General features: G+C 37.6%; 1 protein-coding gene across 3 annotated transcripts in view; it reads right to left on the bottom strand.

Annotated features, from left to right (window-relative positions):
• KIF16B (kinesin family member 16B) overlaps positions 1-15221 on the bottom strand; it is a 136089-nt gene that overhangs the window by 104648 nt on the left and 16220 nt on the right. For all 3 annotated transcript variants that reach the window (XM_071740235.1, XM_071740236.1, XM_071740237.1), the window contains exons 3-9: positions 15085-15198; positions 9696-9812; positions 5523-5620; positions 4947-5056; positions 4265-4407; positions 2854-3022; positions 2485-2616 (exon numbers count right to left, since the gene is read on the bottom strand). In XM_071740235.1, the coding sequence (XP_071596336.1) occupies positions 2485-2616; positions 2854-3022; positions 4265-4407; positions 4947-5056; positions 5523-5620; positions 9696-9812; positions 15085-15198 (883 nt within the window). The remainder of the gene's footprint in view (positions 1-2484; positions 2617-2853; positions 3023-4264; positions 4408-4946; positions 5057-5522; positions 5621-9695; positions 9813-15084; positions 15199-15221) is intronic.

Genomic DNA, 15221 nt, shown 5'->3' with positions numbered 1-15221 from the left:
GAATAATCAGGTCCAACAATCAAGTGTTGTAAAGAAATCTTGCTGTCATTCTATTAACATTTACATTTTGCCGGTAAGCATAAACATCCTATATAACTACAAGGTTTATTGCAAATGTTTTACAAGAACAATGCAGAAGAAAGGTGAGTATTTTCTAAGTATCGATGTGATCATTGAACAGAGAAGTAATTTAAGGTAAAAACAAAGTAGGTGCAGTCCAAAATTTGAAGAGAAATTAAACAGCATTCAAGCCATAAGCAGACATGAAAAGCAAAACAAGAGAAGAGCTGCTGCAATCTACAAGCCTAGTTTTGCGGAGCTGCAGGCATCTGGCAGCACATAGAACTGTTACTTATCTAATGTATCAAGACAAACCAGTATTATTTTTAGAGACAACTAAACTGGGAAAAACAATGGGGTTTAATTGAAAATGCTAATTTTACCCTTGACATCATTTTCCTAGCCATATACAATACATTCCCCATTAAAAGGATAATTACTGCATCCAAATAGATGAACAAAAACGCAGAAGAGAACACCATGCAGAGGTCATGAGGGTCAGAAATTTTCATAACCAAACTGAACAAGAGACCCAGACAATGAAAAGCCCGGAAAGAAATAATCAAATAGCAAAACTATTCTGGCCTTCCTCATTCTCTCAACAGTAATAAATAACTCTTTTTGTGGTTCCCTCCCAAACTAGGGGAGATACACTTGGCAACAGACTATACTTTGCCTAGCTCACACTATCACCTTTCCATTTGATCTACTGTCTTCTCTCCACTATTCAATTATCCTCTTTCTGAAAGGATGCTAAAATACGTTACAGAAATATAACAAATCAGAATTGGAAGTCTATTTTACAAGAGCCTTTCCTATAGTTTGACCTGATCTTCCTGCTTTTTTTGTGTTTAGTTACAAAAAAGGTAGGCAAAATGTATCCAGACAGCTTGTCAGGCTCTGTTAGGCAATTCAGCCACGTTACCAGTAGTTACTGTCAGAGAAAAGATCAACCAGCAGGGCTGTGCCAAGGTGTAGCATCATTAATAGATGAGGAAGTAGTTGAAAAAGCAGCTGTGCACTACAACCATTACTATAGGCACAGAAAGCTCAGTGTTTTTAAAACTTTTTATTTCCTATCCCTGTCAAATAACATAAAATAAATAAAAAATAATAATAATAAAAAAAAATAAAATAAAAAAACCCAACACCCCCAATATGATGCTACTGAGTAACTATGAGCCAGAGAATTTTGACTATGGCAAAGTGTTTGAAGAATGACAACTTGATCCAATGCATTTTATTCCTTTGATTCTGCTCTCCCACCATTTCCAAAGAAAGGACTGCATTGGTCAGACAGCTTTTGATTTGAAGAGGAAAGAGCAAGAAAAATTTCAGAGCTGTTGTTCTCTTCAAGCCTAATGCCTCTGACATAAAAATCCGCTCCTGCCCTTTAACATCCTCGTGGCCTCACTTGGGTATTTCTGAGAATGGAATTCACATTCCAATTTGTTGAAAAAACAGTAATACAAATGTCATAGGTAGGTTTTTAAACAAAGTGTTCCTTACTTCAAGTAAAAAGGAAACTGCAGGAACAGTTTGAAGGTTAACAATCATAAATAAGTTTAGACAAAAAGATAAAATGTTGTGTGCATTCAAAGAGCAGGTTAAATAAAAATTGCAGTCTTATCCACTTAATGTCAAAAGAGAGCATGTTGTTTCTACAACTAATGCAATGAAAAAAACACAGTTCTGAAAAAGCAAATTGATACACACATCAGTATTCATTAGATTTACAAAGCTGAAATATTCTTTTAGTGGAGATCAAAGTCTGCAACCTGGAGAGGCATAAGGGGAGAGAAGTTAAAGACTTCATCTAGGCCCAGAGGTTGGAACTTTTACCACAAGTAACAGAGCTATCTGGAACACAAATGAACCTCAAGAATAAGCAGGAATGATTACTTGAAGTTCAACTGGTCAGATTAGCCAACCATGACCCTGTGTAGGCAAAATCACAACAGTGAGAGATGTCAGAGCAAAAGCAAGCAATTAGCCACATAAATTTGGATGATCCTTACTTATGCAAACAAATGTCTAACCACTGGAAATACACATTCTGGGTCCCTTTGTTACATTTGTGACCAAATACTCAGCCAGTTTTAGATGTACCTAAATAGATGATCTGCATATGAAAATAAAGCTCTTGAATTCTGCTAGGAAATCTGCCATTGTTCATGACATCACTAAACAACTAGACTGTGTCCATCTACACAATTAAATCCTATGTAGTTCTACAACTGGAAGAGATGTATTTCAGAGCGTAGGTAAAGGCAGAATGTTACAAGAAAACTTGGAAAGAAAGAAATCATTATTGTGTAAACAATGTTCCACCTTAACAAAGCATTCAAAATCTAACTATTTACAGCCACGCCTATTAAGCATGAACTGTTCCAGATGCAAAAAAGTAACTTAAAGAACACTTACTGGCAATCATTATAGTTTTAGAATTTCCTCCTAGGCTATCTTTTAACAGCCAAGTCAACACAGAGTCCCTGTAAGGCACAAATACTTGTTTCTTCTTTGAAAGAGGATTTGTTGCATCCTGAGATAAATCAGCTGTGGTGTGGGGTTAGAAAAAAAATTAAAATAGCAATTATGTATTTTCATTCATTTTCAAAAAGCATACATGTTAGATCACTATTTTTGTAAGTAAAAATGAACAGAACTCTAAGTAAACACACAGATATATATTTTACCCATTAAAAACAAAAGAACCCAAAAAGAACAAACAAACAAACAAAAAAAACCACACAAAAAAAAAAAAACAGACAAACACAAAACCCACAAACTTACCTAAGGCAGAAATTACATTTCCCAGAGTAACTAGGGATTTGTTAATATTCCCTCCTTCCTTTAATCGAACCCCTGTGGCACCAGTGGCATCTGCCCTCTCACTTCCAGCAAGATCTACCAAATGAATCTTGCTAACAGTTTCACAAGGCATTTCAGAATCAAATTTAGCCTATGGGAAAAAAAAATACATGGAAAAGTGTGCCAAGCTACCAAATTCTGAAATTTTACCAACTACAACTTAGTGGTCTTTTTAATTTTATGATTGAATTTAATTTGTTTACACTAGCAGAGCTTCAGATGTCAGGTGTATTAGAGGTGCATAGAAAGGCACTGGATTATTAATTGCTGCATAACTCCCACCCAAGTACTTATAACTTTAAATTGGAATATTTGCAATTTTCTAACCACTTACACACATGCACTGACAAATATGAATCGATACTTACATTATACTCAATGAATATGTGGGCATCCATTTTACTAAACTTTCAACACTTAGACTTATACTTAGCTTTCAACAAGTCTGGCATACACAGACACATTTACGTTCAACATCTCTCCCTGCTTCTAAGCTCAAGTGAGTAGCAATTGCATTTTATCCTATGATTTTAACTGAGGCTTCCTCCCAATTTTTATCCTAATTCATATAAGTCAACTCTGATTGCCCTATTTCAAAAGTCCTTGTACTTTTGAGGTACAACAGTAGAAGAAAACCTTTTGCTGCCTGCCTCTCATCCTCTCCTGAAAGCTTTGCAATGACCAATTCACCACTGGTGACCAGCTGGATTTTGTGTGTGTCGTGCAGTTTTGGTGGGAGACATGTAAAGTTCTTCTGAGAGAGCAAACCACCTCTATGCTACGTTCTCTTCATCTAGCAGGTTTATCCATGGACTCTCTAAAAAACTCTCTAAAATAAGGAAGAGCAAGAGGCTTTAGAAAAGGAGTTAACTACATATAAACCAAAACTCACTATGATGTGAGAAAATGTGCTTTATCTCTCCCTCAGAAAGCTTGGATAACATCAGAGCATTACAGGTAAGCCGTGTTTGGCTCCAGCTGAAGACTTGCACAACATGCTCCTCACCCACTCCTCTTATCACAGCAGCATCATGAAACATGCAGGCACTGGTCCCTGTTAGTCAGCCTGAATTCTTTGTAGTTACCTCCTCAAAATCTATTAAATACCATTTTAAGTCATCACTTTACATTGTAAATTTTAAAGATTACAATCACTGATTAACATATATGTAATTCTCAAAGCAGTATTTTCACATTTAACTTTGCCTGTCACAAGACAACAACGTAGTCATTGTCTACCTATTCTTGCTTATTTGACAGTCTTGTTTTTTAATTATCATATGAATTATTGAATGTAAACACATATTAAGGCAGGGGGGGTTTCTTTTGTTACCTGAGTGAAGTTGATTGTGAAAATGGCATGTGACCTGCTGCTGACATCATTCATTCCAGTTGCAGCTGTCGTTCTATTTATATTTCCTGCATCCATAAGTTCCTCTACATCACCATAATTTTGCACTAAATGTTTAGACAAATCTAAAGAAAGGAAGAGCATTACAGTTTGCTCATAATTGTACTTGATTTTCTTCACAAAAAGATTCAAATTACCCTCACTACTGCAAAGCATTGCTGCAATTAGTGTTTATTGTCATACTTGTTTATCACTTAAGGAAAGAAATGAGGCCTCATGAACAATGGAGAACTTACACGTTTACAGTAAATTAAGAAGAAAATACCCAATCCACTAGTAGTGAGTGCAATAACATAAGCATAATCCCTGAAGAGATATGAACTTTCCCTGACAGAGAACAGATTAAGACAATTAGATCCTAGTAGGCTTTTTCCATCTAAACATTAAAGATTCATAAATTTTAGTCAGCAAATTCTTAAAACCAACTGCATCTTCTAACATTTTTTTAAAAGTGTTATAAACTTACAGATAAAAAAACATAAATGTATAATAATCTTAGAACTGGGAAAGCAAGTGGAAATACAAAACAAGGAGCTATTTTCTGCTATTCGCCATGACATTTTAAAATAAAATGACCAGTGCAAAACACTGAAAGTGTTTTTACCCTCAACATATGGCCCTTCTTTTGGATGTTCGCGTATTCGTAAATTATTGGTTTTTGATGACTTCCGTCTGAGGAGATCTCTCACACGCTCATTATAAATTTCCAGATAACTGAAAGAAAAAGATTATAAAGCCAATGACTGTTTCAAGAGCCTTAAAAAAAGGAAAGCAATGTTTACACTGTGCTTGAAAGCAATACACCTAGAGAAGGAAAAAGATCCAAGGTTGGCTTAAGATAAACATGACTCCAGCGTACTTCTATCATAAGGAAAAAAGCTGAAGAAGCAAGATCAAATCTCCTAGGGTCAATCTTAAATAAAGGGTAAAAAACAAGGGAGATGCTGTCCATCTGAAAAAGCATTTTAACCATTATTTAAATAAAGCAAAATGCACAGTTGTTAGATCAAAGTATTGCACCTTTTGACTACAACTACCAACAAAAAACAATTACAGTCCTGAGGCCAAGCACAGAAAACTATTTGAAAACACACACTTTTCTGAGAGATAAAGTGAAACAGTGTGGTTGTAACTGAAAGAAGTATGATAATCAGCAAGCTATTAACATGACAAGACCTACCTCACTTCTGTCCGGAAGGATGCTTCATTCTTACTTGTTTTTTCACTTATTTTGCTGAATAATCCTTCGCAAATTCTAGGTATTAAACCTGCATCATCCTGCAACAACAACAATCCTTATTTACAAGGTGATGCATGCATGTACAACATATCTTGAAAAGTAAAACGTAAGATCAGTAGTTGAGAATTCCAAAATCAAGAAAGGGGGGAAAAAAAGAATCAAAACTTTTCAGCAAATATTCTCTTGCCACTTGTGTGTGTGTTGGAATGCATAGTCTTTGCTACTGGTATATATTTTGTCCCTCTCATTTTAGTTTGAATACTCGCAAATGCTTGAGGCAGAAACTGGCTCCTCAGAGCAACAGGCTCTTTAACTTCCTCACCTCAATACTGTCTTCTCTATTCTATCTCATTTCACTATGGACTTGGCAACATCTGCAGAGAATGGAGTAAGAGCCATATACAGGCACCCATGAGCCATGTTCATTCAAAACCCTAATTTCTAGCTCGGAGTCCTTCCTGTCTTGAGATGCAGCAGGTCCTTTGGATAAATTATAATGCAATAACACATTTAAAACTATATTCACTGTATTCCACAGTGCAGCCAAGTTAAATTTAATATTTAACTTTTATATGCATGACTCTGCAGTTAAAGAATTTTTATGCCCAAAGTGCTCAGTTGCTTTAATAAAGAAAGCTGAAAAAAACATTTGCCTTCTCACAGATCCCTACAGACTACATGGTTGACTAGCAGGGCTGCAACTATTCATTACCCAGTCCTTGCCACTTCAGCTTACACATCAGCCAGCAGGATGTCATCTTCTCAATTAAGCTGGCACTTGAGAATTGAGCCTCGTCCCAGCGAGGCTGCTGCTCCACCACTAATGTCAAACACGTGTCAAGCTGTGAGGCAGCAGCTAACACCGCTGAAATATCCAAAGCCTTAGCATGCAGCTCTCCCCATAACTCCAGGGAGACATATTTCCAGCCAAGCAGCAAGGCAGTAAGCCAAAGCCAGGGTTTTCCCCAGCAGCAGAGAGGAGCACGACAGTGCCGTGCAGCTCTGATCTTAGCTGACAAGGAGCTGCTTGCTGCCACTGCCCTGTTCTCACCAAGCCTGAAAAGGTAGATGACTATTTGCTGAATACCCATTCTCCCCACTTCAGGAAGACAACAGCTTACGCTCTTTCAGAGCTGAAATGAGAGAATGTGGCTCCCAGGAAGAAAGGGACAGGACATACACATACAGATGAGCTTTGGGCTCAGAGCTGCAAACTCAGAAGCAGTTTACGAAACAGTCTGTCAGCTGCAATTTGCCTCCAATTCAAAAACCTGTAAGAGATTTGATGCCATGGACTAATTCTAATGCTATGCACTGCTGAGGCAAGAAATGTTTCTGTGTAGAGTTAGGGGCCTTGTAATTAAACAGGAGGCAAATTAGGATAAACCAGACCGAACGTCCACGGTGAGCGTAGCCCAGGCACAGCAGGTTCCCAAAATTTTGCCTGGTAGGATTCTACAGATTTCCTGGCAGCAGGAAAACACAAAGAATGGACTCTCTCACACCAGACACTGGCAGAATGAGTGCTTCACAGGCAAAGATTTCTCTTCTACTCTGATCTGCACATAAAATCTGACCCTTCTTGCCCAGGCTTGCTCCAGGCTGATCCCATGCTGGTCACCTCTGTCCTCATGCTTCAGCTTCCCCCTGCATTCTCTGTCCCAGCAATCTTCTTTCACATGTCATCTCTGAGCTCCTTCCTCTTCCCTTTGCACAGATATAAATCCCAATTCATCATCCAGTCTCTTTTAAAATCATACCACATCCCTCCAGTTTGCCCTTTTCCAGCTTCTACAGAATCAGTGCTTCTCCTTCTTAAACCAAGCATCACTCTTCCACCTAGTCATCCATTCTCTCCTTTTCTCATACCCAGCCTTTCACACAACTGCACATTGGTTAAAACAAACAAAAAAACCTAGATAATGGGAGAAACCTGCAGCTTAGCCAGGTATTTTGGAGACAGTTGCTTTTGGTAACAGAGGAGCAGCCTTTCCCAATATTTATCAATCTCTACCTCCAGATAAAGTTTCAGGGTTCACTATTGGAAATAAACACACACATTTCATTTTTAATTTTTTTTTTAAATACAAGAAAAGGAAAAATCCTTTCTTTCATCTCATACTTGGAAACACCTGAGTAGTTTTAATTAAAGCTTAAGGAAAAAACATGAAAGACCTTTCACAAGGTTTTAGGCAAGTCATTAGTGTCTGACATAATTTAGCAACTGCAAAGAGAGTCTGTAAATATGATATATTAGCTCTAATTGAGTAACTTCAATCATGAAAATATAGCGGAGAGAGTGGAAGAACACACAGTTCCCAGCATATTTTATCAGTAAAATGTACATCTTGCAGAATGTGCATTCTTTATTAGAAACTGTATTTAAACATTTTCTCCCTTTTCACTCCCTGCAGCTCCAGGGCAGAATCAACTACATCTCTGACATTTTTTTCTAGGTTACAGAGTTTCCAGTCTCAGAAATCTCTAGAACCAAAATGGGCAGTTCATTCCAGAGCTGAATTTTCTCATTAAAAGCCCATTTTCCTTCTGTGCTATCTAGTCAGAAAACTCCTTACTGCAATTTAAATGTATTGTTTCTTGCCCATCTACCTTTCCCTTTCTGCAGCAGCCTTTCACATCTTGGGAGACATTTGTTCCCCCACAGTCTTACTTTCTCATTTACTGTATTTTATACATCTCCGGTTATTTCAGTATCGCTTCTCAAGACTTATTTTAACTGGTCCACATATTTCTCAAAATGACTGCTGCACACAGGCTTGCAAAAGAAGCCTTCCAGAGCAAACAACAGGTATTGTAACTTAAATGAAATTCATACTTTTTAAGGACAAGTAGGGAAAAAAAAGAATATTTATTTCCAATTCAAGTTTTCTTACAGCACTGAAGTCTTTCTGACAGGGCCATCAATTTTCAAGCTTTTAACTTGGCAGCTGAGTATATTTTCTACACAATCTGTACAAAGCCAGATTAAAGTATTTATGTATCATGGCAAGAAGATTAGACTTATATTATTGAATAGTGTCAAACAAACTTCATCACCTATTCATTTGCAAATGAATAATTTGCTGTGATGATAATAGTCATTACGTGCAGTGAGGCAGTCTCATAAAAACGTCACTTTTATAGATTTCTGAAATGGAAATCCACATTTAGGTCATAAGATCTTTTCGTGTTACAAATGTCTATTCTGCTTACCATATTGAAGTTAAATACAAACCTACTTACTCTGTGACAACTGAAAAAAAGAAAGATTTCCAGCTAATTTACTCTCCTAAGATAAAGGAGGCAAGCAGCAAGGCAGCCAATTTTACCTACATTTCAAAAGACTGTTCAAAGGAAGGACAAGTGGCAATATTCTTGTTTTCAGTCCTGCTGGGAGAAGACATGTTGTATTTCTTTTTCCCCAGGGATTAAAGGAGAATGAAACCTGCAGAGCTTTGCCTTGCCACCAGGTTTCATTAGCCAACCCAACACTTTAGTGGGTTGTTTCTGTCCTTGGAGGCAACTGCAAGAAAAAACCTCCCATCCTTAACCCCAAAACTGCTAAATGCCCCTCGTGGCATACCATCCTCTTTCAGGGTCTTCATTGCAGTGCTCAACAGGACTTAATACTTAAAACTATTGTATCAATAATAATGGCTTGCTAAAACTTGTATTTATCAACTCTGATACCCAGTTTAGACTCCTCACTTGGTAACCTTTTCTAAACAACGGACCAGGACCTATTTTTATCTTCTGACCCTTCAAAAAAAGCTCTGAAAAAACAGATTTCTTCAGGAAAAGCTGATCATTCATGTTCTCAAAATCAGCATCTTTTTTGTCTTGAGTTGAACATAGAAGATCAGAGGTAACACTTAAATTTGGGGGGTTTCAGCATAACAAAGTATCATTCCGTTAAAGACACTTCTTCCAATTGTAAATACTTGTAAAAGAAACGGCTTCTAAAACCTCTGATTACTACTAGAAGGAATGCTACATGTTGGGTCAGTATCATACAAATATGATAAGCGATAATAATTCCATTAAAACATGCTTGCAATAGCATGCAAGGTATTGCTATAAAACAAAAATGTACATTTGCAAAACACAACGTACCGCATTTCCCATCATGGTGTAGGACTTCCCGGATCCAGTCTGTCCATATGCAAAAACACAAGCATTATAACCTTCAAAAGCAGACTTAAGCACATCTGTTCCAAGATTTTTGAAAACCTAAACACAAAGAAAGTTTAAGACACCAGAAGCTTTGGAGAAAAAGCCGTCACCAGTCATCAGTCCAGTATGGCAAATATAAGCTGTCACAATATTAGCTATTGGCATCAACTGGCACTATTTACTACAGAACAGGAAATTAGTACTTCAAATAAAACACTAGATATTTCTACTATATTTAGTTTACAGCACTGCAACAGTACATTTTCTGTATCTTTTTCTGTCAGATACCTACTTTACATACAGAAGTAAAAAAAGAAAAAAACACAACACTCCTCTCTATAGCTTTGATTTCTTTCAGCTCATCTCAGATACTTTGTTCACCTTTCCTTATTAATACCTACTCACTTTTTGTATCTTTGCCAACTCCCTATGTTATGCAAATACCTAGTCCCTTCTGGAAAGCAAATGTTACAGTGATCCTGTCAGTTTCTTGGTTTGTAGAGGGGTTTATCTGGTTGATTTGGGTTTGTTTTTGCTTTAACAAGTGTAAGAAAGCAACGCATTACTTTCTCCCTGTTCCTTCCATAATTGGCTTTACATACCAGTAAAGGCTGGCAAACATGAAATATGTTTTCTCTCTGGTAAGTCACCCTCATTCCTAGCCAAATCTTTCTCTTTTGCCCTCTGAAACTGCTGATGATCCCCCTTCTACTTCCCATTATATGGGTATCTGTTCTCACCTAATAAGCTCAGCTCTCAGTAGATGTTTTCATCACCTTCCTGTGCAATGCCATATTCAGTATCCCTTCAAGATTTGACCCTTCACTACCATTATCCCCTATTTCCATCCACACTCCCACGGGTGATGCTTTTTTCTCAATGAAACTGTTAATCTGGGTCTCCCAATCCAAACATGATTTTCAAAAATTTCGTAAGAGGCTTCACATATTTTGGCTACCAGAATGCAGTATACATGAATTAAATTAACCAAGGTGTACAAGTCTCTATTAACAGTGAACAGTGCACACACTGTATAATCATGCCACTGCTACAAAGAAGGAGTGCTGGGTCATTTCTTTAATCACAGATGCTCAGTTGCAAGCATGTCATTGGAACACTGAACTTGACCTCCACGTAGACAAGGGAGTTAAAATGCTGTAATCAGTTCTGCTTCTCAAAGAGGAGGAGTGTAAAGATCAGCCAAAGCCCTTTTGCTTGTCATTTGAAAAGGAGTATCTCAGTTGAATTATCCTTCCTAAGTAACTTCTATTTTTTCTCTTTTTCCTTTCTCTGTGTCCAAGTTTTTACCACACAACCTGACCAAGTCTTTATGTACTGCATTTTCTCTTTTAAAAATTCCTGACTATTTTGCAAAGTGATCTGAGGTACCAGAAAGGAGATTTACAGTTGGTGCTGTCTGAACACATGCTTAATAAACAGGTTAGAAGAAATTATATTGTTAGGATGGGACTTTGACAGAAGCAAATGACTGAGAGAACACTTTACCACAATGGGGCAGGAAACTCAAAATTCTATTTCTCTTCCATTAGTATGAACTAGATATTTCCATGGTAAACTGCCCCTCCCACTGCAACTTTTGTAACATATTTTGCATCTACGAGGCATATTAATGGGGCACATAGTATTAAAGGGTACTAAACATTTATTATTTTTCTGCCCTTTAAAAGAACAAATATAACAATCATTAACAAAGATAAATAGGCAACCACATTACCAACACTCAAGATCGATTTTATTCTATGGCAAGATGAATATGAATGAAAACCACCTTTCTTCTATGCCACTGGTGCAGTAAACTGGAAATTCTGCACCAACTTGATAAGAGCTTAACTACAAAGTCTTCCAATTATATATGAAATTATTAACACAAAACAATAGCCTGTGCAGCATTCGTTTAGAAATTGCACTCCCATGGTTTGGAAATTCCTTTTGTTTCCCATGTGCTGTGTAAATAGTAATTAAAATAACACTTAACAAAGAGAATGATAGAATCTGCCAAGTTGGAAGGGACCCATCAAGATTATCAATTCCAACTCCTGTCCCTCTGTAGGACACCCCAGAATCACACCACATGCCTGAGAGCATCATCCAAACGCTTCTTGAGCTCAGGCAAGCTTGGTGCTGTGACCACTGCCCTGGGCAGCTTGTTCCACTGCTCCACTGGCCTCTGGCTGAAAAACTCTTTCCTGATAATCTGTCCTCTGATTCAGCTTCTTACCATTTCCCCAAGTCCTAGCTTTGGTCACAGGAGTGAAGAAATAGGTGCCAGTTCCATCTCCTCCCCTCATATACTGCTACAAGGTCACCCCTCAGCCTCTGTTTCTCCAAACTGAACAGTCCAAGTGACCTCTGCCACTTCTCTAAGTCATCCCTTCCAGACCCTTCACCATCCTTGTTGTTCTCCTTTGGATGCTTTACAATAGCTTGATGTCTTTTCTGCACTTTGTTGCCCAAAACTGCACACAATGCTCAAGGTGAGGCCATACCAGTGCAGAGTAGAGTGGGACAATCACCTCCCTTGACCAGCTGGTGATGCTGTGTTTGATGCACCTCAGGGCATGGTTGGCCTTCCTGGCTGCCAGGGCACACTGCTGGCTCATGTTCAGTTTGCCACCAATCAGGACCCCCAGGTCCCCCTGCCCAGCTGCTCTCCATCCACTCATTCCCCAGTCTGTATTTCCAATCAGGACTGCCCCATTCTAGGTGCAAAGTTTGGCACCTGCCCTTGTTAAACTTTATGTGGTTGGTGTCTGCCCATCTCTCTAGCCTGTCAACAGCTCTGCAGGGCCTGTCTGCCCTCAACAAAGGAGCTGACCGCTCCTCCCAGTTTTGTGTTATTTGCAAACTTGCTTAAAATTCCGTCCCATCCTGAGCCCAGGTCATTGATGAAGAAGTTGAAGAAGACTGAGCCAAGGACTGGAGCCCTGTGGGACCCCACTAGTGGCCAGTCACCAGCCTGATGTTACCCCATTCACTGTCACTCTTTATTTTTGTGGCTGAGCAAGAGAATTTAATATTCTTGCCTGCAAGGATGAAGGAGGCAGTCTGGGGCTGTGGGATATGCTCTAATAGTATCATATTGACCATGGACATCTGAGCCATGTTTAGGATTTATTGTTAGCATGCTATTACTACAAACCAGAAAGCTCACAGCTTTTAAAAAAAATCATTGCTCTAGGCTGCTGCAGTGATACATAAATGGACATTTCAATATTTTTTTTATAAGCCTCTGAGGTGGGCAAATAACACTGATCTTTCCTCAACCTGTCCTGCTCTTAAACAGAGGCAAAATGACACCAATAAGGAAAAACTTAAAATATGAAAAACTTCATTTATCACTTCTTTGTGGATATGGGACATCAACACAGGATAAAACTTGGATATCCACCTATATTAATTCAAGTTTCCTTTGCAAATGGCTCTCTTTACAAAAACTAACTTCTTTATTTCACAGAACATTCAGATTCTGGAAAAAAACCTTCATTGTTACAGCAACAACACAACGGACTGTCTTCCTGAGATTATTCTATTTAGAGCTTGTCTAACATAGCTTTCCACAAGTATCTTAAATCAGGTAAGGAAACAGCTACCTGAAGAATTCAAGAATTAACTATCCATAAATGTGAGCCACAAAAGTGCTTCATAAGAATTTCTATAACTACTTTTATGGTACATTTTGCAGATTTCTCCAAATATGCATTGATACATCATTAATAACTGTTTTATGGAGAGGTACTTATCTGTATCAGGAAGAACTGAGAATATGGTCATCAGTTATCACTGAGAATTATATGCATTTTCATACATGCATTTTCACAAAAGTAAGTAATACTAATCTCAGAGACTAATTGATTTGCAGGAGCAAATCTCAAGCAACCACTTCCATCTACAGAACAACAACTGAACATGTCAAGCTACAGCTAGAACCAGAGCAGAAAAAAATACATATTCAAGGCTGCTTTAAATTAAAATAATAAATAGATGCATGCTCATCTTCAAGCATTTGCTGAAGTTATACTAAAGGCATATGGCCTGAACCACCTGCTTAAAAGCATCCACTAGAAGTTAGGGGACAATCATCATGCTCAAATACACTGCTTCTTGAGTGTGCCACAGTGCTAAAGCAATTAGGGTACTTCTACATCAACACCCAAATAAATGCATATTTCCTGATACTTCAAAGAATAAACCAAAAAAAACTGTCACGTAAAAGAACATCAGGAAATAACAAGCCAGAAAGTTTAATATACATGATCAAATGTTTGGATTAAACACTAACTAATAATTCCATGCAATAAAGCAAGAAACTTTCAGAAAAAAAAAAAAAAAAAAAAAGCACCCTACCAGTTACAGTAATGGTTAAACAGAAATTTCAAATATAAATTCTCTAACAAAGAATTACGGTCATTATATATAATGGCAAAATTTGTCCTTCTTACAAGTACCTAAAACTGGCTTCAAATTACTGTTTCTAATTATTAGTTCAGTTCTGAGGCTTTTTAGGATTAGCCATACCAACATCCCTGATTTTGGGGTTTATAGAGTAGATGAGATACATAACAATAAGGAATGTATGCAATGACTTACAGTGTATTTGGCAAAGCCTTGCATTACTTTAAGAGGAAAGAAATGTTTTCACTTCCAGCTTACAGCATCCCAAGTTCCATAAAACCAAAAGAGAACACAGCAATCACAAAACACTTGGATTCTACTTAAATTCATTTGGGAAAGTGAAATCACAAAAAGTTCAATGTTCACATGAAACACAAGCCCAAGGAAGGTCCCTCTGTTCATCTAAATTATGCCTCTAGCTCCAAGTTTGATTTTCTGTTTTGAGTGTGCAGGAAAAAAGGCAGTTTTGTCCTTTCCTACACTGAATACTCCTGAGAGGAGAAAGAAGACTTCTTCAATGAGTATCAAGACTTTTGGACAAAAAAAACCCCAAACCAAACACTTCAACCGTATAAGAATTTTTATAAGTGAATTAAAGATACATGCTTTTCAAAAACAATTCAGTGCACAAAGAAATTTTCTAACACGACCTTACGAGACAAATCAGGCAAGAAAAAAGGCATTTACCCTGCTATATTAGAAAATAGAGCACTTTAGAAAGCATGTTACGTAAATTTAAAAAAAGAAATTAAAAAAAAGAAATTAAATTCTTGGGTGTTCTAATAAATTCTAATGAACATCTAAATTACACAATCAGCACATCAATGGGAAGACACTTCAACTAACGCTTTCAAGCCAAAGAAAAAGGAAACGTAGAAAATTAATTACTAGCACTATTAACATTCAGAAATCCTACCATTTCTTGACAAACAAAGCTGGGACTTTCACTGTCAGCTGAGAAATACGAAAAATCATAGGTAAAGGTCTTAGTTCTTTCTCGTCCTGCGTCTCCAGTACCACCCTCTGGTACCTATTTTAAAGGAAGAAAAAAAA

The sequence above is a fragment of the Heliangelus exortis genome, chromosome 3 (genome assembly GCF_036169615.1).
Source record: "Heliangelus exortis chromosome 3, bHelExo1.hap1, whole genome shotgun sequence".
NCBI classification, from domain to species: Eukaryota; Metazoa; Chordata; class Aves; order Apodiformes; family Trochilidae; genus Heliangelus; species Heliangelus exortis.
Note: the sequence above shows the minus strand (reverse complement) of the source record. Positions and strands in the feature narration are given on the sequence as shown.